We start from the raw sequence: 23,963 nt of genomic DNA, 5'->3' as shown, positions 1-23,963 counted from the left end.
ATTACCATTTGTCTTTTGGTCTAAGTAATATGCCTGCTTCTGCCAACTGCAACCACTGGTCCTTCTTACTCTTTTTGTTGCTGTTATAACACATAACACAACTTTATTAGTAACCAATTACTCAGTGTTCAAATTGCCCTGGTTGTCTCATAAAACCTTATACAGTTGATTTGTTTGAATCAAGATCCAAATGAGGTCTATATATTGTGATTGGTTGAGGTTCCTCTTATGTCTACTTTGACCCATATTTAGTTACTGCCCCCACCCAATTTATTTGTTAAAGAAATCCTGTAGTTGTTTGTTTGTCCTGTAGTTTCTTTTTTTTTTTAAGTTCAATACCAGATTCATGTATTATTTTATTCTTTTTTTTAATTGGAATATAGTTGCTTTACAATGCCATGTTAGTTTCTACTGTACAGCAAAGTGAATCAGCTATACATATATATATATCCCCTCTTTTTTTTTGGATTTCCTTCTCATTTAGGTCACCAAAGAGCATTTACTCTTATGGAGTACTCCCTCCTTCCTTCCCCTTTCTTTGTTGTGAAAGCTTTTTGATAACAATGTTTTTAAAAATGGAGAAAGCATACTAAATATTAGTAATGCCTATAATTTTTAGTGTTTGCTTTTTAAAGAGAACAATCACATTCTAAACATTTACCAGCAATTTTTTTTCCTCTTGCAAATATAATAGGGGATAAATCAATAATTAAAAATTAATTTACCAGTTTTCTACTCTTTGTAAGCTCCCCAAAGAAGGCAATATGGCTCTTGGTAAATATGGAAGATATTTATGTACATTTCCTTTTAATAAAATGAAAAGGGAGTATTTAATTATGGTTACAGGTCAATGTTTCCAAATTATAGCCTTATAGGTGAGCTCTTTTGAAGTATTAATATATTAAAAGTAAAACTGATCCCAACATATGTCATTTAAAGATTTATGAAGATCAACCCATATATAATATAATAAATCCCAATATGTGTAATTTAAATGAATTTTCTTTCAGCCTCTGTTATTAGTCTGCAAATATTTTACAAAAATTTACATGTATAATCTCATATAATTCTTAAAATAATTCTATCTGGTTGCTGCAATTTTAAAATATATTTTAGAGATGAGAAAACTGAGACTTAGGTTTAGAAATTTAAACAGCTCATATAAGTGACAGAGTAGAATTTGATTCAGACCCCCCTCTAGACATTACAGTTTTAACTACTATGCTATAATACTTACCAAAGACTTGGAGAAGTACCTGTTTTTCATCTTCTCCTGCCTTGTTTGTGGCCCTGCAGACATACGGGCCCCTATCACTATTGATTATGTTCCTGACAGTGAGTTCTTTATTGCTTCCTTTCAGTATGTACTTTTCATTTTCTTCAATAAACTTGCCATTCCTAAAGAAGAAAACAGAGGTTGATCTTCATAAACCTGACTTCATAACTTAAGAGCAGATCATACTCAACTTTTTGACCTGTAACTGTCAATATTTCATGGCTACTGTCATTGACAGATAAAGTTATATTCCAGTCAAACATACACTTTTACTAGCTCAACAGAATTTAATGCATAAATATTAAAATTATACTTGTAAGTTGTTTTGACTTTAGAGACAAAAATAACGTTTGAGCTGTGTTGAAATCTTGACACTCATCTTAGGCAAAAAACACTTTTATTCAATTTTCACTTTGATTATTAGCAAAAAAAAAAAGTTTTATTTTCTGATTTAAATTCCAAACACACATTTCATGTTGGTGAGTCAACACATATTTATGAAATGTACTTCTTTACTAGGTTCCAGGGACATGTTTAATATAATTTCTACAGAAACACCCTTCAAAGACAAAGTAAATGCAATTTAAATAAATAGTGAATTTATATTGCACATAGGTACTGCCAATAAAAGGGTAAGAGGAAAGAATTACATGAAAAAAGTTAGAAATTATGCTGCGATAACAATTTAATTCATTAGTGAGGAGAAGAAATTTTTCTCAGATGTAAGTATTTTTAAGTAGTTTCCAAGGTCTTTCTGGACTGAAATAGTGTTCAATTTTTTTTCAATTCTAGTTTTGTCGTTCATTAAAACAACATCTTTTGAACTTTACAATAACTTATAGTAAAAAAAATATTTTACATGCATTTAAATCTGAAACAATTTCTACAATTCCCCTTAATATGTGTGAAGTCTTACATTGTACATTCTTTTTCATGTTATTTTATTTTCCTCATCTCCACTTCCTCCTTCTCCTTTTCTTTCTCCTTTTTTACTTGTCAACATGGTAAAATAGACAATTAGTTGATTTTAAGACCCACTAATGTAAAAATTTAGGGGGATTTACTTGTCCATACAAGTATAAATTAAAAAAGAGGAATATCTAAAAGGATTATTAAAAATCTTACCTAGAATGAAACAGAATATTTTTCTGATACTCTAAATGATCTTTGCAGTGAATTCTAGTTCTTCTTTCTAGAAAGTACTGCCACATATCTTAACACAGTCCTTGTCTTTCTATGACTCAGTAACATCTATTTTTCCAGTTTTTATTGACATGTGTAAATACAACATGAAATGTGCAAAAATTCATGAGTGGTGAAAAATTAGGCCTTAATAAATACTAGTGACAAAAGTATATAGTGCTCTGTACTTTTCTGTTTTTTTTCATATTTTCACTAATCAAATATTTAGAAGTATAAATAATGACAAGATTTCAGAATTTTGCCTAGAATTTTATGTATGGATAAGGCTTTCACCACAATTAGTGATACAATATATTTCTTAATCTAGTCAATAAAAAAGAATTAATTTGTCTCATTATCATCATTATCATCATCATCTAGAAGTTTCAGCAATTTGTGGCTTAGGAAACATTTTCCCTATATTATTAACCTGGTTAAATACAATTAGCTCACAGATGTGCATTTTCCCTCTCCACCCTCATTCACAGATCAGATAACTAAATTTTAAGTATGATTTCCTCACCCATCAATTCACAGATGAAGAGACTTAGGTTTAGTTTGTAATATAAGCAGCAGGTTAACTAAGTTCTAGTGTTCTTTATGATAAAGAGATTATTTCTGTACTTCATGTGAAATATTGTGCTAAAGGTCTGAAGTATAGCAAATGAGTGAGACAGGGTCACCTATCATGAAGAATTCATAGTCTGATTGATAGTAATAGAGGGTAATATAGATCCCATTAATGCATTTATTCATAACTTTGTGTGTGTGTTGGGAGGGGTGGAGTAGGAGATCTATTATAATAGAAGAGAATGGAAAAGATGATGGCTGGAATACTCTGGGAATTTTCGTGGGAAAATAATCCATGATCTGAGCTTTGAAGTGGATAGTTAGGTCTTGAAGAATTTAAAGGAAGTCAGGTTGTAAAGATTATGTTCCCTTAAAGAGCTCAATTTAAAAACATCATTAAAGAATAATAACTCAGGTAATAGGTCTTAATACTTCTCTCTCAACAAACCCATTATACAGAAAGTACTCATTGTTATTCATAGTACATTTCTGTGGAATGTCAATGTCTGAAAAAGACTCCCAATGGATTCTGATGAAATTCCACTGGGCCATCCTTTGAAATTCTAACCACTTCTCTAAATGCCACTTTTCCAGGCAAAAGAAAGTAAGGGTTAGGATTAGAGGATTCATGGAAATGATAAAAAAGGGAGAACAATTCCACTCTTGACCATAGTGGAGTAACAAAACCATATTTACTCTCTCATTTTAAACAACACAAACACTGGACACAGAGATTAAATAACAGTTTTCAACCATTGGTCAACAGGTAGCACATGACAGTGACCTCTGAGGACCACCATAGTTTACTACCTGAAGGCAGTTTCCAGGTTGCCCCTTAGAGAGGAAGAACCCATACAGAGTCAGGCAGTGTATCTGAATTGGAAGACAGAATTCTCAGTTGATAGAAGTTAAAGTGGCTAGAATTTCCAGGTAAGAAAATGTGAAAAGAAGGCACAAGAAAGAGAACTACAGAGATCTGCAGAGGTTTCCAACAAATCTCTAACTGAGTACTAATCAGTGAGTGTACTCCAGTAAGATTTTCCAAGAGTAAGGCAAGGACCATTGGAAAAGATAAAGCACAACAATCCCAGGAGCTCATAAAAGACCAGGAATAATTTGCATCCTTATCATCCAGAGTAGAAAGACCTCCTAAAACACAAATTTAAACACATTAAATTGCCTCCTTACAAGAATACTGCTTCAGTAATGAAGCCAAGTTAATCTTAGACTGCAGCTTGTTCTGTATCCTCCTAAAACAGCCTAAAAGCAACCTCAAGAAGATCAAACTTTCCCCATGTAACTTAACTCCATTCAAAGCTAAAGTAAAAGAACATGAAAATATACAACACCTCAAAACATAAAATTCTCCTTGTCTGAAACCCAGTAAAAAGTTGACAGGATAGTAAATAGGTAGGAAAATATGACCTATAACAAGGAAAAAAAAATCAATCAATAAAAAAAATCCAGAAACGATACAGATGATAGAATTAGTAGACAAGACCATTAAAATAGCTATTAAAATAATTCTATATGTTAAAGGAATTAAAATATTGGCATGGTAAGAGAGAAATGGAAGAGGAAAAAAGGCCTCCATCAAACTTATAGACATAAAAAATAGCATGAAGAAAAATGAAAAAAAAAAAGGCCTCCATCAAACTTATAGACATAAAAAATAGACAAAAAAATAGAATGACCAATATTTGTTCATTGTAATGAATGGTGGGATTAAAATCAGATTAGACATTACAAGTGAGTTCATTCCAAGGAACTCAAGGTTGTTCTAGCATTTGAAAATCAATGGAATTCACCAATTTAAAGGGCTAACAATAAAAATCCATATGGTATTCTCAACAGAAGTAGAAGAAACATTTGAATGGAAATGAAGAAAGTGATATTAAGAGTTTCTGCTTTTACTCCCACTTTGGTTTCCCGGTTCTCTTTGTGAAAATTTCTTATTTTTCCTCAATGTTTGGTCTTCAACTACCTTCTTTACTGGTTTTACTCATACCTCTTGGAAATATTATCTCTATGCAATGGGTAGTGTCTGGATTTTTCTCTCTGCACTGCTGCCCTAATACTTTTTGGAATTTTTTTTCACAAAGATAACATGTCTATATCTACAGATAAATATGTCACAATGAAAACTTCCCTCTGATAACAATTTTACCTCTGTTAAGAACACTATCACATACTCCCATTCTCGCATTATATATTATATATCCAGCTACTAGGATAATTATTATTTTATTCCATCCAAACGATGAGGCTAATGCCATGTGAAAAAATGGAGGTGCAAAATCATGAATTTAAATTATTCAGTTATATTAGCCTCTGAATCTGATTTATTCTAGTCTGTATGATAATTATATTTCCACTTACATATGAGAATTTTAAACAAATGTTAAACTTTAAGAAAATAGTCTAAACTGAAAGTCAGTCTCTCCGGAAAGATAAAATGATGAGGATAAGACTCTAGACCAATATTTGTTCATTGTAATGAATGATCCAGGAGCTTTACCTTGCTGTGATTAGATCTAATATTGACTGTTAAGGATACACACTAGAAACCAGAAGTCTCTGAGATACATGATAATTATCTGGGGTGAATGTGTTAATGCTTGATGTGTAATCCCTTTAAAAATACCAACAGTGAGTCAGAAAGGAATTATTGTCTGCAAAGAACTTCTAGAAACACCTGTCTGAAGAAATATCTTGTTTATTGCTACCTGCTATGTTAAAGTGATAAAGATTTGAAACTTGAAGATAGTATCAGTAAATGTTCAGAAAGTAATAAAAAATAGTTTTGAATTTCAATTATTCTCCTTAAAATATTTTTTTTAAACCTAATCCTTATTATGGACACTTTTGCCAATTTGAATATAAATTTCTAATTGTTTTCTTGTGACTATTCTTATAGTATATGATTTATGAAGTATAGAAGTGATTCTATAAATATTTACAGATTTGCTTGAGTAGTAACCTCAATTAATAACTAATACATATTTAAAAACTGTCCATTTTTAAACTTTAATTGTCTCCCTTTTAACAGTGTGAGACACAACCTAAAAGAGTGGAATATTTTGTTATCTGTTTGATGTTAATAGAAATCAAATAGCATTTAAAATTCAAAAAAAATATAAAAGTCAACTGTAAAACAATAGATTTAGAATAGAGAATTTATTCATTTGAACATTTTGTTACATAACATTAAATTTATTGAAATTTAACTCTACACAACTAGCTTTTTCTGTAATAATATGGTACACAAATAAAATATACAATTATATTTAATAAAATATAATTATGTACACATACAACAGTGGTGCCATTCATACTAGAATTCCCACTTGTGGGTACTCTCTAGTAGGAACAATAAAATGGATGAATTTGTCACAGGGCTCCTGGGCCCATTTTGGCCAGAAACATGTCTTTTAGATAAAATGACCAGGGCTATGAGCGCAGCCTTTGACTTGTGTTAAATCATTCTGTTGCTCTCTTTAACAAGTTAATTTAACCAACTTAACTGAAAACAAAAATCATTTTCAACTGAAATTCAAAAACAATGTTTCCATTCTGGACAGAATGATAAGACTGTAAATATTTTTCCGGAAGCCTGACTATGGACACAAGCCAAAGGGATGTGGGTGCATAACCTACCTGTACCAGGAAATGGTGGGCTCAGGAGAGCCAGAGGCTCTGCAGGAAAATGTCATCTCCTCTCCTCTCTCTGCTGTGGCATTAAAGGATTTCTGAGGCATTGTGATTGCTGGTGGCACTGAAAAACAGATGAATGTAGATTAAATAGAGATGAAAAACATTTCACCAACACCACTGGGACATTTTTACTGTTGTTTTTTTTTTTCTTTTAAAGCTAAGCTTTACAACTTCTGCACTTATATCAAGAGGACTGACTTGGTTGCATAGTAAAATGACTAAAATCACTGATCTGCCTTCTAATGTACAATAATTAGATAATTCACTGTAATTCTGTTTTACTATTTTTAATCTATTAAACTAGACTAAAAATAGACATTTAGCAAATATATATATATATATATATATTTACATATACACACACTTTTATGAACTATTTCTTACATAAAGACAGACAATACCACCCTGACTTACATAAATCCTGAGATCTACTCGGAGCATAAATGGATTTCCTATTTAGGTTCTCATCGGTGTAGTACTTCTATAAGCAAGCATTCAAGACAGGGCTTTCAAATTAAGTGTCAAACCATAATGTTCTTTCTGATTAACTACACTTAATTTCTTCAAACAACTATAGAACATTTTATGAAGAGAAATTGCTTAATCCATAGAGAGTATGAAATAGATTTTCATGAACAATTCAATTTTAAAATTAAGCTTCCCCAATTTCTAACTAATTACATTGCAAAAACTGTATATGTTGCACATTTTCAACACGTTGAAACTGTTACTGAAATGCACTGTTTGCAATAAACAAATCAATGACATCCATAACAGAAGCTAAAATTTCAAAGTAAAGCATAAATTTTTATTTAATGTACACTTTTATGATTTTTTAATTGAATATGATGAAATGATATTCCTATAATTATTTAATATATTTGATTTTACATATCCTAAACAACATGACCAGACAGGCATTTAGAAATGTGATTTTAATTAAATATCTCTACAATAGCATTCAGGTCAACACTGATGTTGATTATCACAATTGATGGTGGGGATAGGAACTGATATGTATCTTAGTAATTAAGCACAATTAATCAAGTTTCTGCCTTTATGAATTTAGATACAAGGTGCATGACGTGTCATGCTGTCTGTAAAGTAACATAATAATTACTAGTATTACAGTAGGATGGACTTTTCTTTTTCAGATGTTAACTCTGCATTTTAAGTCATTGAAATTTGACTATAGTATTCTATAGTATTCATGTAGATAGAAACATTTTCAAATGGAGAGCCATATGCTCCAGTTCTTGTCCTGTTATTGTTACTAACCTAAACAAGTTATTTATTCTTTATCATAATTTTCTTATCTATAAAGTGAACTGTATATGCTGGATAATCTCTAAGAATTAACAAATCTTAATCTTTGTGTTTTATGATATGTTAACTCTGCTAATGACATATGTGTTCTTACTTGTAGTGTAGATTAGTAGAAAAATATTAATATTACATGTTTAGATACTTTGAGGTACTTTGAAGAGTAATTCTAGAACTATTCTGAAGAAAAATAGCATCAAAATCTGCAGAGGTTTTCACTAGTTCAGATGTCAAGATGTTCAGGCAGTTTGCTAGCTACTGTTTCGACTGTACAGCATTTTTACATATATTACCTTACTGCTTCTGAACTCACTGTTGAGTTGGATTAAATAATTTCAAAAGAGGTAACAATTATATTTCATCTGATTATTTTTTTCTCACAAGACCAGCATCTACTCTATTTTATCTTTTTAAAAATACTTTTGGCATTTGACTATATCTGAAATGTCCAGTTTTAATAACTTTACCAAGATTTATGTTCTGTACCCATTAAGTAGTCAATCCTTTGTAAATTTCTGTTTTTATATTTTAGCTTCAAGAAGCATGGGGATGCGTAGAGAAGTAGCTCCATAATTTACTTACATGGAAGCTTTGGTTCACCTTCAAGTTATAATTCCCCTCACTGGCTGCTTATGCACCAAAGACATCACTAACTTGACATCTTAACCCCCCTTCATCAACAGTGGAATCCAGCTAGTCTATGTGTCTTCTGTGCCTTGCAGTCTTTTTCTCCACCCACTTTCCTTCAAATGTTTTTTGGAAGATAAAGAATACGGTATTAACCATGAAATACTTGTATGGTTCTGATTAACAAATACCAATAATTTCTACAAATTTATTCAGGATAGGGATAACAAACTCCACTCTACCATTGTCAGGAAAGCAACTCTTTTCTAATTTATTGATTATTCAGATCTGTCCTAAATGTATATCATCAATATATTCACATGTAGATCCTTTAACTGGCAGAGGACTGCTCATCTTAAGACTCAGCCTTTTCATAATTACCTTTTCTTGTTTTTACTGTTAAGGCTGCATGACACTTAGACATTCACATAAGAGAGGACTTGGGGAAGATAGCAGAGTAGGAAGTACCAGGCATCTGTCTCCACACCTACACGGCAACTGCACTGTCAGAATCTGTCTGATGCAACTATCTTGAAACTGTGGAGTCTATTGAATGCTTACAACTTCCAGGCAAAGACATGGAAGATAAACTGTTGTTAATACTGGTCAGTTTCAGCTGTTAGTACACTGGCAGCTACCTATCCCCCTCCCCATCTGAGGCAGGAAGCTGTGCACGTGTTCCTAGAGTAGGAAAGAAAGCACAAAGAAAGCCAGGATAGGCAAAAAGGACTTTGTCATTCAGATATCAAGGATCTGTGCACTGATCACTGACTGATGCTTTTGATCACAAAGGTGCAGATGAAGAGGTAGTGGCCATTGTTGTTATACCTCCCACAATGGTGAGATCCAGGGGATTTAATGAACTCTCATTCTTTTAGTGCCCACTTCATTTTTCTCTTTTTACCATTTTGGGAGGCAGACATTAAAGACTAGGACATTCAAAAACAACTGCATATAACGGACATATTAGAAAGTGACCATGCATGTCCAGGGAAAGGTGTAGGCTTAGAAAATACCTGAGGATACCTTAAATTTACATCTCAGGCTGATCTTTGGCATAGAGACAGCCTTCAATAATAATAATAATAATAAAAAATAACAGTAAACCCTGGGATTGAGAAAGAATCTGATTTCCATAGGAAGCACTTATTATGTTCAAATATCCAGTTTTCAGAAAAAAATATCACAAGGCATACAAAGAAATAGGAAAGTATGGCCCATTCAAAAGAAAAGTTAAATCAATAGAAACTGTCCCTGAAAAAGACCTGAGGGAAGATATGCTTGATAAAGACTTTCAAACAACTGTCTAAAAGATGCTCAAAGAACTCAAGAAAGAAGTGGAAAAACTCAAGGAAACAATATATGAAGAAAATGGAAATACCTATAAAGATATAGAAAACCTAAAAAAAAGCCAAAAAGCAATTCTGAATCTTAAAATTATAATCACTGAAATGAAAAATTCATTAGAGGGATTCACAAGCAAATCTGAGTAAGCAGAAGAAAGAATCAGTGAATACGAAATAAGGCAATGAAAATTCTTGAATCTGAGAAACAGAAAAACAAAAGATTGAAGAAAAGTGAATACAGCCTAAAAGACCAGTGGGACATAATCACGTAGACCAATAATCACACAGTGGGAGTCCCAGAAGGGAAGTGAGAGAGAAAGGGACAGAGTGAATATTTGAAGAAATAATGGCTGAAAGTTTAGCTATGTATATAAACATCCAAGAAGCTCAACAAACTACAACTAAGATGAATTCAAAGAGGACCAGGCCAAGACACATTATAATGAAATTTTCAAAAGGCAAAGGCAAAGAGAAAATCTTGGAAAGCAGCAAGAGAAGAGTGACTCATCACATACAAGGGATCCTCAGTAATTATCAGCAGATTTTGCATCAAAAACTTTGGAGGACAGATGACATTGGGTGGATATATTGAAAGTGCTAAAAGAAAAAAAAAAAACTGTCAACCAAGAAAACTATATCCTGGAAAACTGTCTTTCAACAGTGAGGGAGAAATTAAGACATTTCAGATAAGTAAAAGCTGGAGGAGTTTGTTACCACTAGACCTGCCCTGCAAGAAATGCTCAAGGGAGTCCTACAAGATGAAATAAAAGGAAAATAGAGAGTAATTCAAAGCCATATAAAGAAATAAAGAGCTCAATAAAGGTAAATACATGGGCAATAAAAAAGCTAGTACTACTGTAACAACAGTTTGTAACTGCACTTTTTTCCATATGATTTGAGATTAATATATATTTTAAAAAGATATTAGTATGATTTTAACTATGTCTTATAATTCCAGATTTTGGTTTCTACATAATTTAAGAGATTAATGCAATTTAAAGAATTGTCAGTTCATGTTTTGAGACACAAAATGCATAAAGATGTAATTTTGTGATATCAACAACCGAAAGGAATGGAGTTAAGCTTTAAAGGAGCAGAGTTTTTTATATTTATTGAAGTTAAGTTAGTATAAATTTAAAATAGAGTGTTATAACTTTAGGACATTAAATGCAATACCACCAATAACCACAAAGAAAATAAGTATAGAATATACACAAAAAGAAATGAGAAAAGAATTTTAAAGTTCCACTACAAAAAATTGACTAAACAAAAAGAAGATAGTAATGCAGGAAATGAGAGACAAGAAAATCTATAAGACATTTAGAAAAACAGCAAAATGACAGAAGTAAGTCATTCCTTATCAATAATTACTTTAAATGGAAATAGATTAAATTTTTCAATAAACAAACAGAGATTGGCACAATGGCTAAAAACACATGACAAAATTATGTCCTATCTATAAGAGATTCACTGTCAATAATGAAGACACAAATAGATTGAAAGTGAAAAGATAAAGATATAATAACCAAAAAAGAGAAGGGGTGACTATACGAATAGACAAAATAGACTTTGAATCAAAAAGTTTATAAGAGGAAAAAAACATTGTATATTAACAAATGTTTCAATATAGCAAGAAAATATAACAATTGTAAATATTTATGCTCCTAATAGTAGACCATCAAAATACATGAAACAAAAACTGACATAACTGAAGGAAGAAATAGTCCTACAATAATAGTTGGAGACTTCAACAATACAGTCTTGATAATGCATTGAATGACCAGACAGAAGATAAGTAAGAAAATATACCAACTAGTTCTCACGAATATACAGCATACTCTATCCAAAAAAAGAGAGTAAACACATTTTCTCAAGAGCATGTAGGACATTCCCCAGAAAGCCCATATGTTATGTCAAAAATTAATCTTAACATAAAGAACTAGAACAAAAGAATAAACACAACCCAAGCTAGCAGAAGAAAATTAATAATAAATATTAGAACAATTTTTTTTAAATTGAGAATAGAAAATAATAGACAAAATTAATGAAACTATAAGTTGGTTTATTAAAATGATCAACAGAATTGACAAAACTTTAGCTAGATGGATTAAGATTTGAAAAGATAAAACTCAAATTATTAAAATCAGAAACAAAACGTTAACAATTCCAAAGGAATAGAAAAGGATTATAAGAGGACACTATACAAAAATTAACTCAGAAAGAATCAGACCTAAAAACTAAAACTCTTAGGAAAAAATATAAGGCAAGAGCTGCGTGACACTGGATTTCGCAATGTTTTCTTCAATATGACACCAAAGGTGTAGGCAACAACAAAAAAAAGAGAGTAAAAAGGCAACATGCAGAATGGGGGAATATTTAAAAATTGTATATCTGATAAGGGATTAACATCCAGAATAGATAATGAACTCCTAAAATTCAGCAACAAAAAAAAAATACATAACCCAATTCAAAAATGAGCAAGGGGACTTAAATAGACATTTATCCAAAGCAGATGCACAAGTGGCAGATAAGCACATGAAAAGATGCTCAACAGCACCCTTAGGGAACTGCAAGTCAAAGCTACACTGAAATACCACCTCATATCTAATAGGAAGGCTACTATTAAAAAAATAAAATACAATAGCAAGCGTTAGTGAGGATGTGGAGAAATTGGAACTTTTTGCATTATTGGTAAAATGGAAAATGGAAAACAGTATGGTGGTTCCTCAAAAACTTAAAAATACAATTGCCATGTGATCCAGCCATTTCATTTATGGGTATATACTCAAAAGGATTTTGAATAAGGCCTCAAAGAGATATTTGCTCATCCACGTTCATGGCAGCATTATCCATAATATTTAAAAAGTGGAAGCAATACAAATGTCCATAGACTAATAAATGGATAAACAAAATCTTGTATATGCATAAAATGGCATACTATCCAGCCTCGAAAAAGAAAAGAAAATTCTAACTACTTGTTGTAGTGTATCTACAACATGAATGAGCCTTGAGGACATTATGCTAAGTGAAATAAATCTGTCACATAGAGACAAATACTCTATAATTCCACTTATTGTGCACTTAGAGTAGTCAAAAACACAGATACAGGAAGTGGAATGGTGGTTGCTAGAGGCTGGAGGGAGCGGTGAATGGGAGTTACTGTTAAATGAGTATACAGTTTCAGTTTTGCAAGATGAAAAGAGTTATGAGGATGGATGGTAGTGACTGGTGCACAACCTTCAACAACAAGGGAACACTCCTGCACTGCTGGTGGGAATGTGAATTGGTACAGCCACTATGGAGAACAGTATGGAGGTTCCTTAAAAAACTACAAATAGAACTACCATATGACCCAGCAATCCCACTACTGGGCATATACCCTGAGAAAACCATAATTCAAAAAGAGTCATGTACCAAAATGTTCATTGCAGCTCTATTTACACTAGCCCACAGATGGAAACAACCTAAGTGCCCATCATCAGATGAATGGATAAAGAAGATGTGGCACATATATACAATGGAATATTACTCAGCCATAAAAAGAAGTGAAATTGAGCTATTTGTAATGAGGTGGATGGACCTAGAGTCTGTCATACAGAGTGAAGTAAGTCAGAAAGAGAAAGAAAAATACCGTATGGTAACACATATATATGGAATTTAAGAAAAAAATATGTCATGAAGAACCTAGGGGTAAGACAGGAGTAAAGACACAGACCTACTGGAGAACGGACTTGAGGATATGGGGAGGGGGAAGGGTGAGCTGTGAGAAAGCAAGAGAAAGGCATGGACATATATATACTACCAAACGTAAGGTAGATAGCTAGTGGGAAGCAGCCGCATAGCACAGGGATATCAGCTCTGTGCTTTGTGACCGCCTGGAGGGGTGGGATAGGGAGGGTGGGAGGGAGGAAGATGCAAGAGGGAAGAGATATGGGAACATATGTATATGTATAACTGATTCACTTTGTTATAAAGCAGAAACTAACACACCATTGTAAAGCAATTATACCCCAATAGAGATGTTAAAAAAAAAAACCTAAAAAAAAAGAAGTAAAAAAAAAAAAGAGCTGCTGTACACCATTCCTGTTAATGTCTTTAATAATTCTTTAGAGTTAAGAAATGAGGAAGAAACCCCGATCTCATACATGTCAATAAGATTAAAAATAATATTACAGAGTTCCAGTTCTGGGTAAATTGGAGAATCGCCTCTACATTTGTCTCTATCACTCAATTTGTCTGTAACACTTAGAAAACATGCATGGATAATCTGTTTGAGGATTCTGAAATATAAATGGTAGCAGGCATATTGCTAATTGAAAAATATCAGAATTTGAAATACTAGGACACAATCTATCAGAGAATTTTTTTTTTTTTCTTCAGAATCCCTGGACTGAACTGAAGGCAGTCCAAAACTCAGAAGTGGGAATCAGCATGGCCTGACAGAGGTCCAAGAGAAGCCTTCTAGTTCAGGTTCAACAAGCAGGAAAGAAGTCTCCTGGTAATGACAATGGCAGCAGAGAGGGAGCTTGTAAGTGTCTGTCTGAGATAGGACCATCTTCCTCTTTAATCAGAAGAGTTATGGTCCCAAGATGGCAAAGCAAATATATCTACTGCTTTTATCTTTCTCTTTCCTCTGGCTAACTGACCCTGAATGAGGGCACATTGGTGGTAGAGAGGGGATAAACAAACCCCAGTTTTCTCATTATAGGACTGAAAAATGAAGACTCAAAAATAGGTAAGTAGGTGAGAGATAAAAGAGTAGGAAGAGGGCTTCCCTGGTGGCGCAGTGGTTGAGAGTCCGCCTGCCGATGCAGGGGACACGGGTTCGTGTCCCGATCCGGGAAGATCCCACATGCCACGGAGCGGCTAGGCCCGTGAGCCATGGCCACTGAACCTGTGCTTCTGGAGCCTGTACTCTGCAACGGGAGAGGCCACAACAGTGAGAGGCCCGAGTGCCGCCAAAAAAAAAAAAAAAAAAGAGTAGGAAGAGCTTGGAAAAGGAACCACATCAAGTTATTTATGAAATCTTGAGCTCAGCCCTGAGCTATCAATGTGTGGATATAATCTTAAATAGCACAAAGACGTTGAGAACTGAACTAAGAGACATCTTACCCCACAGGTCCTGGAATGGCCATTGGTTCATATGTGAGACAGATCTGAAAATTAGTGCAAAAGTTTTTAAAATGAAACTGATTTTGAATCCACAAACCACAGAAGGCTGGTCACAGTAAGTGGTCTGAATTTAAATTTATTGATCGCCTGCAAAAATAAAAATATCAACATTCTCCAAAGAACTGAAATAAAACCCAGAATCTCATAATATTCAAAATCCAGGATATAATCTAAAAATGTTGGCCTATGTAGAACTAGGAAAATCTCATGTTAGTGTTAAATGCCAGTGACATATTGAAACATGCTTTATTATCTAAAAACTACTTTAAAGTAACTATTTTAAACATCTTCCAAAGGGTAAGGGTGAACCACCTCAGAATAAATGGAAAGACAGTTCCCGTAAAGACACACAGTATATTAAGAATAAATGAATAAATATTAGAACCAAATTTATAATAACAAAGATATTCATGGGTGTGATAAATGGATATGACAGAGGGAAGAGTTTCTGAACTTGATGAATTACCAATAAAAATTGTCCAATCTTCAAAACAGAAGGAGAAAATATTAAAGAAAGAAAAAAAAAAAAACAGAGCTTCAGGAACGTGTGAGACAACACCAAAATGTCATCAAATCTAAGAAGGAAAGGAGAAATAAACATCATAGAAAATGTATGCATCTACATTTGTATATGTATACCTATGTACATGTATCTATAGAACTAATGTCTGAAAACTTCCCAAATTGGCAAGATTTTGAAAACACAGATTCAAAACCAGCTGTAGCCTTGAAACCCAAACAGATAAGTCCAAAGACATTCATGCTGCAGGCATGGCATAATCAAACTGCTAAAAACTAAAGATATACAAACACAAAAGTGTGTTATTTATAGTACAACAGTAATTCAAATAACTGTGGATTTCTTATCAGAAACAAATGAAGGCCAAAAGAAGGTGAAACGATATTTTTAAAGTGTCAAAAATGATCTTTCAAAATAAAGTTCTGTGTTCAGCGAAGATATCTTTCACAAATGAAGGTAAAGACATTATAGCTCTCAGATAAAAGGATGAGTAATACAATGTCTGCCAGTAAACCTGATCTGAAACAATTGCTAAAGGGACCTCTTCAGACAAAAGAGAAATTCATACAAAGAGAAATTCTATCAGAGGAAACATCAGACTTCAGGGATGAAGAAAGAGCAGGAGAAATGTTAAATATCTAGGTAAATATAATAGACTATTCTCCCCTTGAGTTCTTCAAAATACAGTTAATGATTGAAATAAAAACGCTTAACATTGCCTACAAGGTTTTCACTAAATTCGGATGTAATATAGAAGACTACTAAGACATAAAGAAGAGAGGAGTATAAGGATCTGTATGGTGCTACAATTTTTACAATCCAATTATAGTGGTAAAACATTGGCTCTAAGTTAAAGAGGCACATCATATTCACAATAGCAGGCACAATCACAAAAAAACAGAAAAATGTATAGACAGAAACATAATAGATAAAATAAATTAGAACACTAAAAATATTCACAAAACCGAGGAGAAGGCAGAGAAGGGGAAATAGAAGGATAGGAAACAGAAAGAATAAACTGAAAACAAATCAAAACAAAAATTGCAGGTCTAAGATAAATGTAAATGGTCTAATCTCATGAATTAAAAAATATATACTATCAGAATGAATAAAGTAATTAACTCAACTGTATGTTCTCTATAAGGAAGCTATTTAAAATATAATAATATAGATAGATTAAAAGTAAAAGAATGGACAAATATATATCGTTCAAACACCAATCCAAAGAAAGTTGGAGGAGCTATGTTAATATCAAACAAAGTAGATTTCAAAGCAAATAAAATTACATGATATAAAGGGGAATACTTCATAATGATAAAAGAGCCAATTTTCCAAAGGAAGTAAAATGACAATCTTTACATGTGCATTCATCTCACAAAAAAGTATATGAAGCAAAAACTGACAGAACGGAAACAAGAATTAGATGAATTCACAATCACTCTTTGTGACTTCAAATCTAAGAAACTAGAAGAAGAAGAGCACAATAAATCCATATCAAACAGAAGGAAAAAAGAATACTACAAATAAGAACAGATATCAGTAAAATAAAAAACAGAAAACAAACAAGGGAGAATTCAAAGAAACCAATGAAGATTCTTTCAAAGATCAATACAATTAATAAACCTCTAGCAAGACTCACCAGGATAAAAGGAGAGATAACACAGAATGCTAATATCAGGAATTGAAGGTATTTCACTACAGATACAACATACAGTAAAAGAATTTTAAAAAATGAATAATACAGACAAGCCTATGTACACAAATTCAACAATGCTGAAGAAATGGGACGTTTCCTTGAAAATCACAAACTAGTGAAACTAACTCAAGATGAAATAGGTAACTCAAATAGTTCTTTAACTACTAAAAGAATGTAATATGTGGCTAAAATCCTTCTGAAAAAAAATCTATAGAAGCAGATTGTTTATCCTCTGAACTTTATCAAAAAGTTAAAGAAATAATACAATTTCTACACAATCTCTTTTAAAAAACATGAGGAGGGAATATTTCTTGACTCATTTTATGAGGCCAGCATTATAAGGATAACTTAACCAAAGATAGTACAGGAAAAGAAAACTACACAAACCAGTATCACTCATTTAGGTAAGCACAAATGTATTCAATGAAATTTTAGAAAACAAAATTCTGCAATACACATACAAAAAAATACATCACCATCAAGTGGGGTTTATTCTGTGAATTGTAAAACTGGCATGATACTGAAAAATCAATTAATATAATTCAACTTATTAACAGTTTAAAGAAGAAAAATTATTCAATAATGTTAATTGATGCTGAAAAAGCATTTGACAAAATTCAACATCCATTCAAGATAAAAACCCTTCACAAGCCATGAATGGAAAAGACTTCTTTATCCTGATAAAAGATATCTTGCCAAAAATTTCCAGCTAACAGGCAACATTCAGGTAAAAGAATGAATACTTTTTTTCTAAAATTGGGAACAAGTAAGGAAGTCCTCACTCAACCCTCCTATTTAACATCATACTGGAAGGCAAATGCAGTCCTAAGTAAGAGATAAAAATAAAAAGCATACAATTGGAAAAGAATAAATAACTTTAATACAAGTTGCAGATGCACTATTGATTTCATTGAAAATCCAAGAATCTACAAAAATATTCCTAGAACTAAAAAATGTATGCAGTACAGTCACAGAATATAAGAAAAATACACAAAAAATCATATTTCAATATACATACTTGCAAGAAACAACTGAAACCAATTCTTTTTTAAAAAAACATATCAATAGTTCCAAAAATATAATGCTTAGATACTAATCAAACAAAACTCATGTATGGGATCTGAATGCTGAAAACTACAAAAAGTCAAATGAAGAAGCAAAAGAACAAAATACATTAATAAATGGAGAGACATACCTTGTTCATGCATTTGTAGAATCAACAAAAAAAGTATAAAATTTTCCAAAACTGATATCAACTCTATAGAATTCTAATGAAAATCTCAGCAGTATATTGTTTCGTAGACAGACATGTTCTAAAGTTTAAATGGAAGGCAAAGAAACTAGATTTTGCAAAACGTTTTTGTAGAAGAAGAGCAAAGTCATACAAATCATACTACTTGATTTTAAGGTATATGTAAACTAATGATAATTAGGGCAGTATGATAATGGTACACAGATAGAAACATAGATTAGTGTAATGGAAGAGTCCAGAAATAGATGCCTATAATCCAACTATGTTTTAAAAGTTTTATTTTACAAAGTGCAAAGGCAATTCAATGGAGAAAGGATAGTCTTCTAACAATGGCTTTTCCACAATTGGATATCTATATGCAAATAGGTGAATTGAAGCACAGAACTCACTTCTTACATAAAAATGAGCCCCAATCATATATTAACACATATATGTGGAATCTAGAAAAATAGTACAGATGAAACAATTTGCAGGGCAGGAATAGAGACACAGACACAGAGAATGGACATGTGAACACAGGGAGGAGGGAACGGGGGGATGAAGTGGGAGATTGGGATTGACAGATATACACTGCCAAGTGTACAACAGATAGCTAGTGGGAGCCTGCTACATAGCACAGGGAGCTCAGTTCAGTGCTCTGTGGTGACCTAGATTGGTGGGATGGGGGGAGGAGAGGTGCCAGAGGGAGGGGATATATGTATACATATAGCTGATTCAGTTCGTTGTACAGCAGAAACTAATACAACATTGTAAAGCAACTATACACCAATTAAAAAATAATAATAATGCGTGAGACAAGAGTCCTGCTAAGTTTTATACAAAGTGGCCCATTATATGCATGTGAGGAAGATAAGAAACTACCACTCTGGAAGACAAAAAAAGCCAAAAGGCTAATCTTATTTATTGAACTGCCCCGTATTGGGCTGAAGTTTTTTAGAGTGGATCGTGGAGGCAATGTTTAGGGGGATTCTCAGTCTCACTGGCTGACTGTGCTTTATTAAAATTATTGAAGCATAAAAAAATGAACCCCGAATGGATCAAAGACCTAAATTTAAAACATAAAAGTATAAAAAGTTTAAAAGAAACTTGAGAAAAAAGTCTTTGTAACTTGGGGTTAGGTGTAGACGTCTTAGACATGGTACCAAAAGAATGGTCCATAAAAGAAGAAGATTAATAATTGGACTTCAAAATTAAATTTTTTCTTGCTTTCTGAATGACACTAAGAGAATGAAAAGATAAGCCACAGTGTCGGGAAAAAGAACCTACAAATCACAAATCTGAGCAAGGAATTGTATTCAAATATATAAAATAATCTAAATTCAACAGTAAGAAAATGTGCAAAAGACAGAAACATCACTAAAGAGGCTGTTTGGAAGGCAAAAATGCATTTATAGAATTTATAAAGGACTCTTGAACTATAATAGTGAAAAAATCCAATTAGAACATGGGAAGGATATGAAAAGACATTTCACTCAAGAGGATATACAAGTGAGAAATAAGCATATGAAAAGATGCAGGAAACATGCAAAGAAGCAGGAAGCATGAGACATGATGACGGAGGAAAAAATAGTCAACCAAAACTGACCCAGAAATGACACAGATGATAGAATTAGACAAAAACGTCAAATTATTATAACTGCATTCTATATGTTCAAGAATCTACAGAAAAATTGATCATGTCAGAGACTTAGAAGATAATTAAAAAATAAATTTGTACATATTAAAACTAGTGTCTGAAATCAAACGTACATGAGATAGGACTAACAGTAGATTAAACACTGCAGAAGAAAAGATTAACGAACTTGAACATATAGCAATAGAAACTATCCCAAAAGTAATACAGAAAGAAAAAAAAACAAACAAACTAAAAAAAAAACCCAAAACAAAAAACAGAACATCTGGAAACTGTGGAATAAGTTCAAGTGGCCTCAAATATGTGAAATTGGAGTCTCACAGGAGTGTGGGACAAAAAACAATATATGAAGAACTAATGACCAAAACATTTCCAAATTTGGTAAAAAGTATAACTCAAGTTTGTCAAGAAAACCCAAGTACCAGAATGAAGAAAATTGCACCAAGGTATATTGTATCCAAATTGCTTAAAACAAGTTATAAAGAACATTCAAGAATCTGCAAGGGGCTTCCCTGGTGGCGCAGTGGTTGAGAGTCCGCCTGCCGATGCAGGGGACACGGGTTCGTGCCCCAGTCCGGGAAAATCCCACATGCCGCAGAGCGGCTGGGCCCGTGAGCCATGGCCGCTGAGCCTGCGCGTCTGGAGCCTGTGCTCCGCAACAGGAGAGGCCACAACAGTGAGAGTCCCGCGTACCGCAAAAAACAAAAACAAAAGAATCTGCAAGGACCAAGTGGGTGGTACACTTTATGTACAGAGCACAAAATAAGAATGAGAACAAACTTTTGATCTGAAATCACACAGGTCAATAATAATGGCTCAGAATTTTTAATTTACTGAAATTTAAAATATTGTTAATTTAGAATTCTATAGCCAGCAAACATTCATTTCAAATATGAAGGTGAAATAAACATTTTCTTAGACATTCAGTAGGTGAAGTTAATCATCTCCAGCAGATCTTCACTGTAAGAAATGCTAAAAGAAGTCATTCAGGCATTTGGGAACAGACACCAGTTGGAAATCTTGATACGCATAAAGAAATAAAGCGCTGTGGAAATGGTAACTATGTAGATAGATGTAAAAGCCTTGTTTTATTTATTAATTAAGCCATGTTAAGAGCTAGTTGAGTTAAAGCAGAAAACAACAACAGCAACAACAAGAAACATATAGTATGAAGATATGGTAAGCAGAATAATGTCCCTTCCTTTGCAAAGATGTCAGTGCCCTAAGCTTAGCCATCTATGAATACATTAAGTCACAGGGCAAAGGGACTTTGCAGATATAATTAAGATCCTAGACGTTGAAATGGAAGAGTATCCTATATTATTCAATCAATGAGCCCTAAAACAAAGAGAACTCCAGCTGGAAGAGGAAGTCAGGAGATGCAGCAGAAGGGAAGTCAGAAATATTCCAGGTCTGAGAAGGCTTTTAAGGCACTGTTTTTGGCACTGGAGGAAGAACCCAGGGGAAAGCCTCTGAAAGCTAAGCACAGCCCCTCCAGGTGACAGACAGCAAGGAAAGAGAACCTCCATCCCACAGTGGAAAGAGGGTGAATTTTGCCGACAACCTAAATGATATTTAGAAGAGCTTCTTCCCAAGAGCCTGCAGCAAGGAACACAATCCTTCCACCACCTTGATTTTATAAAAATTGCAAAACTAATTATAGTATTATTATATTTTTTAATACCCTGAGCAGATCCCAGCTGAGTCTACTTGGATTTCTGACTTACAGAAACTGGAAAATAATAAAGTTGCATTGCTTCAAGCAACTGAATCTGTAGTAATTTGTTACCACAGAAATAGAAAACTAATACATGATTTGATATAAAAAAATCTGATGACAACAGCACAAGGGCTAGAAGAGGGTATTATTATTCAATATGTGAAATAGTATCATATCACTTGAAAAATGACTGTGAAAATCAACTGCTAAAATAACAGAACAATAAACTATAACTAATGAGCCAAAATAGAAAATTAATGATGGATTAAAAATACTCTGAAATCTAAATAAGGCAGAAATAGAAGAAAAAGGGAACAAAAAACAGATAAGAAAAATAGAAGAAGAATAGCAAGACTTAAATCCAACTAAATCAATAAGATATTTAATATAAATTGTGTAAACATTCCAATACAAAGGCAGGGAGTTAGAATTACTACAAAAAAAGAAATAGACTCAACTATATACTGTCCTTGAGGAACAATTAGGTTAAGGTTAAGATTAAAAGGAAGGAAAAATATATGCCATGGAAATGCTAATTAAAAGACAGGTGGTTAGTTTTACTGATATCAAAGTAGGTTTCAGAGCAAAGAATATTACCAAGGACAAACAGGATCACTTCTTATTAAAAAAGAAGTCAAGAGGATATAATTCTAAACTTCTATGCATATAATAACAGAGCTTCCAAACTCATGAAGCAGAAACTGCTATAATTATAAGGAAAAATAGACAAATCTATATACTTTCATTAGAGAGTAAACAGCCCCCTCTTAATAACTTATTGAGCAAGTAGACAAGAAGTTAAAAAACGATAGAAAAGACTAGATCAACATTATCAATTGACGCTAACTACTGATGGTTACCAAAACTCCAACCAAGCCAGCAGATTACACTTTCTGTTCTACTGTACAGCAAATACATTTGAAAAGATCTAAATCCAAAAAGTGTCTTTTCGATAACATTAGAACCAAATTAGAAATTATGACAGAATAGTATTTGAAAAATCCCCATGTATAATATTTGGAAACTAAATAACACAATTCTAAATAACCTATAGGACAAATAATAAAAGGGAAATTACAAATGTTTTGAACTGAATGGCAAAGTGTACACAACATGTTGAAAGTTGTGGAAGGAAATTAAAGCAGTACATACAGCGGATTCTTGAGCATCAAATGTATTCATTAGGAGAGAAGAAAGGATTCAAATCAGTGCCTTGAGGTTTAAATTTAAAAAAACATAAAAAGAAGATCAAGTTAAATCACAGGTAAGATAAAACAATAAAGATCAGACTGGAAATTGATAAAATATAAACAAGTAAAATTTAAAAAAAACTAAATCTGTTTCTTTGAGAGACCAATATAACTAATAAAACTCTGGCCATACTGATCAGAAAATAGGGAATAAAGGACAGTGAGAGTGTGGCCGACCAAAAGAGCAAGAGAACCATTCAAGACGTTTGCTTTTCAAAATGGGCTGCACTAAAGGGTAACTAATGTTACTCTTGACTTTATTATTTATTTGCATCATATCCTATGATTTTTGTAAAAGTATAAGTATCCAGAGCATGTCTCTCCAAAGTAATTTAGACATTAATTGTGCTGAAGGTCAATCATTTCCACAATGTCAGGTGGTAGGTTGGTAGTAACTTTTAGTTACTGTTTGATTCCATGGAATTTAAAAAATTTTCATTATTACAGTATCTCCTGGCCCTCTACAGATTTCTTGAAGTTTTCTTGTTGTCGTTGTTATTGTTGTTCAGATAGTGTTGTTATTATTTTACAAATGATAGGATTCACTTCTGTATTTATTGACCAAATGTTAGAGAAAAAATAAAAAGGAACAATTCCTACATGACCAAGAGGTGCCATTCAGAAGATAGGTGAGTTCAGAGTAGGGTTCTGATTCAAACAATGAGAAAATTCTGCCTTCTCT

At 32.9% G+C, this 23,963-nt stretch overlaps 1 protein-coding gene across 1 annotated transcript in view; it reads right to left on the bottom strand.

Moving 5' to 3' along the window:
• The window catches only part of NCAM2 (neural cell adhesion molecule 2), a 204,139-nt gene that overhangs the window by 169,249 nt on the left and 10,927 nt on the right, over positions 1 to 23,963 (bottom strand). The window contains exons 4-5 of the mRNA XM_060149407.1: positions 6,686 to 6,803; positions 1,238 to 1,398 (exon numbers count right to left, since the gene is read on the bottom strand). Coding sequence (XP_060005390.1) covers positions 1,238 to 1,398; positions 6,686 to 6,803 — 279 coding nt within the window. The remainder of the gene's footprint in view (positions 1 to 1,237; positions 1,399 to 6,685; positions 6,804 to 23,963) is intronic.

The sequence above is a fragment of the Lagenorhynchus albirostris genome, chromosome 5 (assembly GCF_949774975.1).
Source record: "Lagenorhynchus albirostris chromosome 5, mLagAlb1.1, whole genome shotgun sequence".
Classification (NCBI taxonomy): domain Eukaryota; kingdom Metazoa; phylum Chordata; class Mammalia; order Artiodactyla; family Delphinidae; genus Lagenorhynchus; species Lagenorhynchus albirostris.
This window is presented reverse-complemented; position numbering and strand designations above follow the sequence as displayed.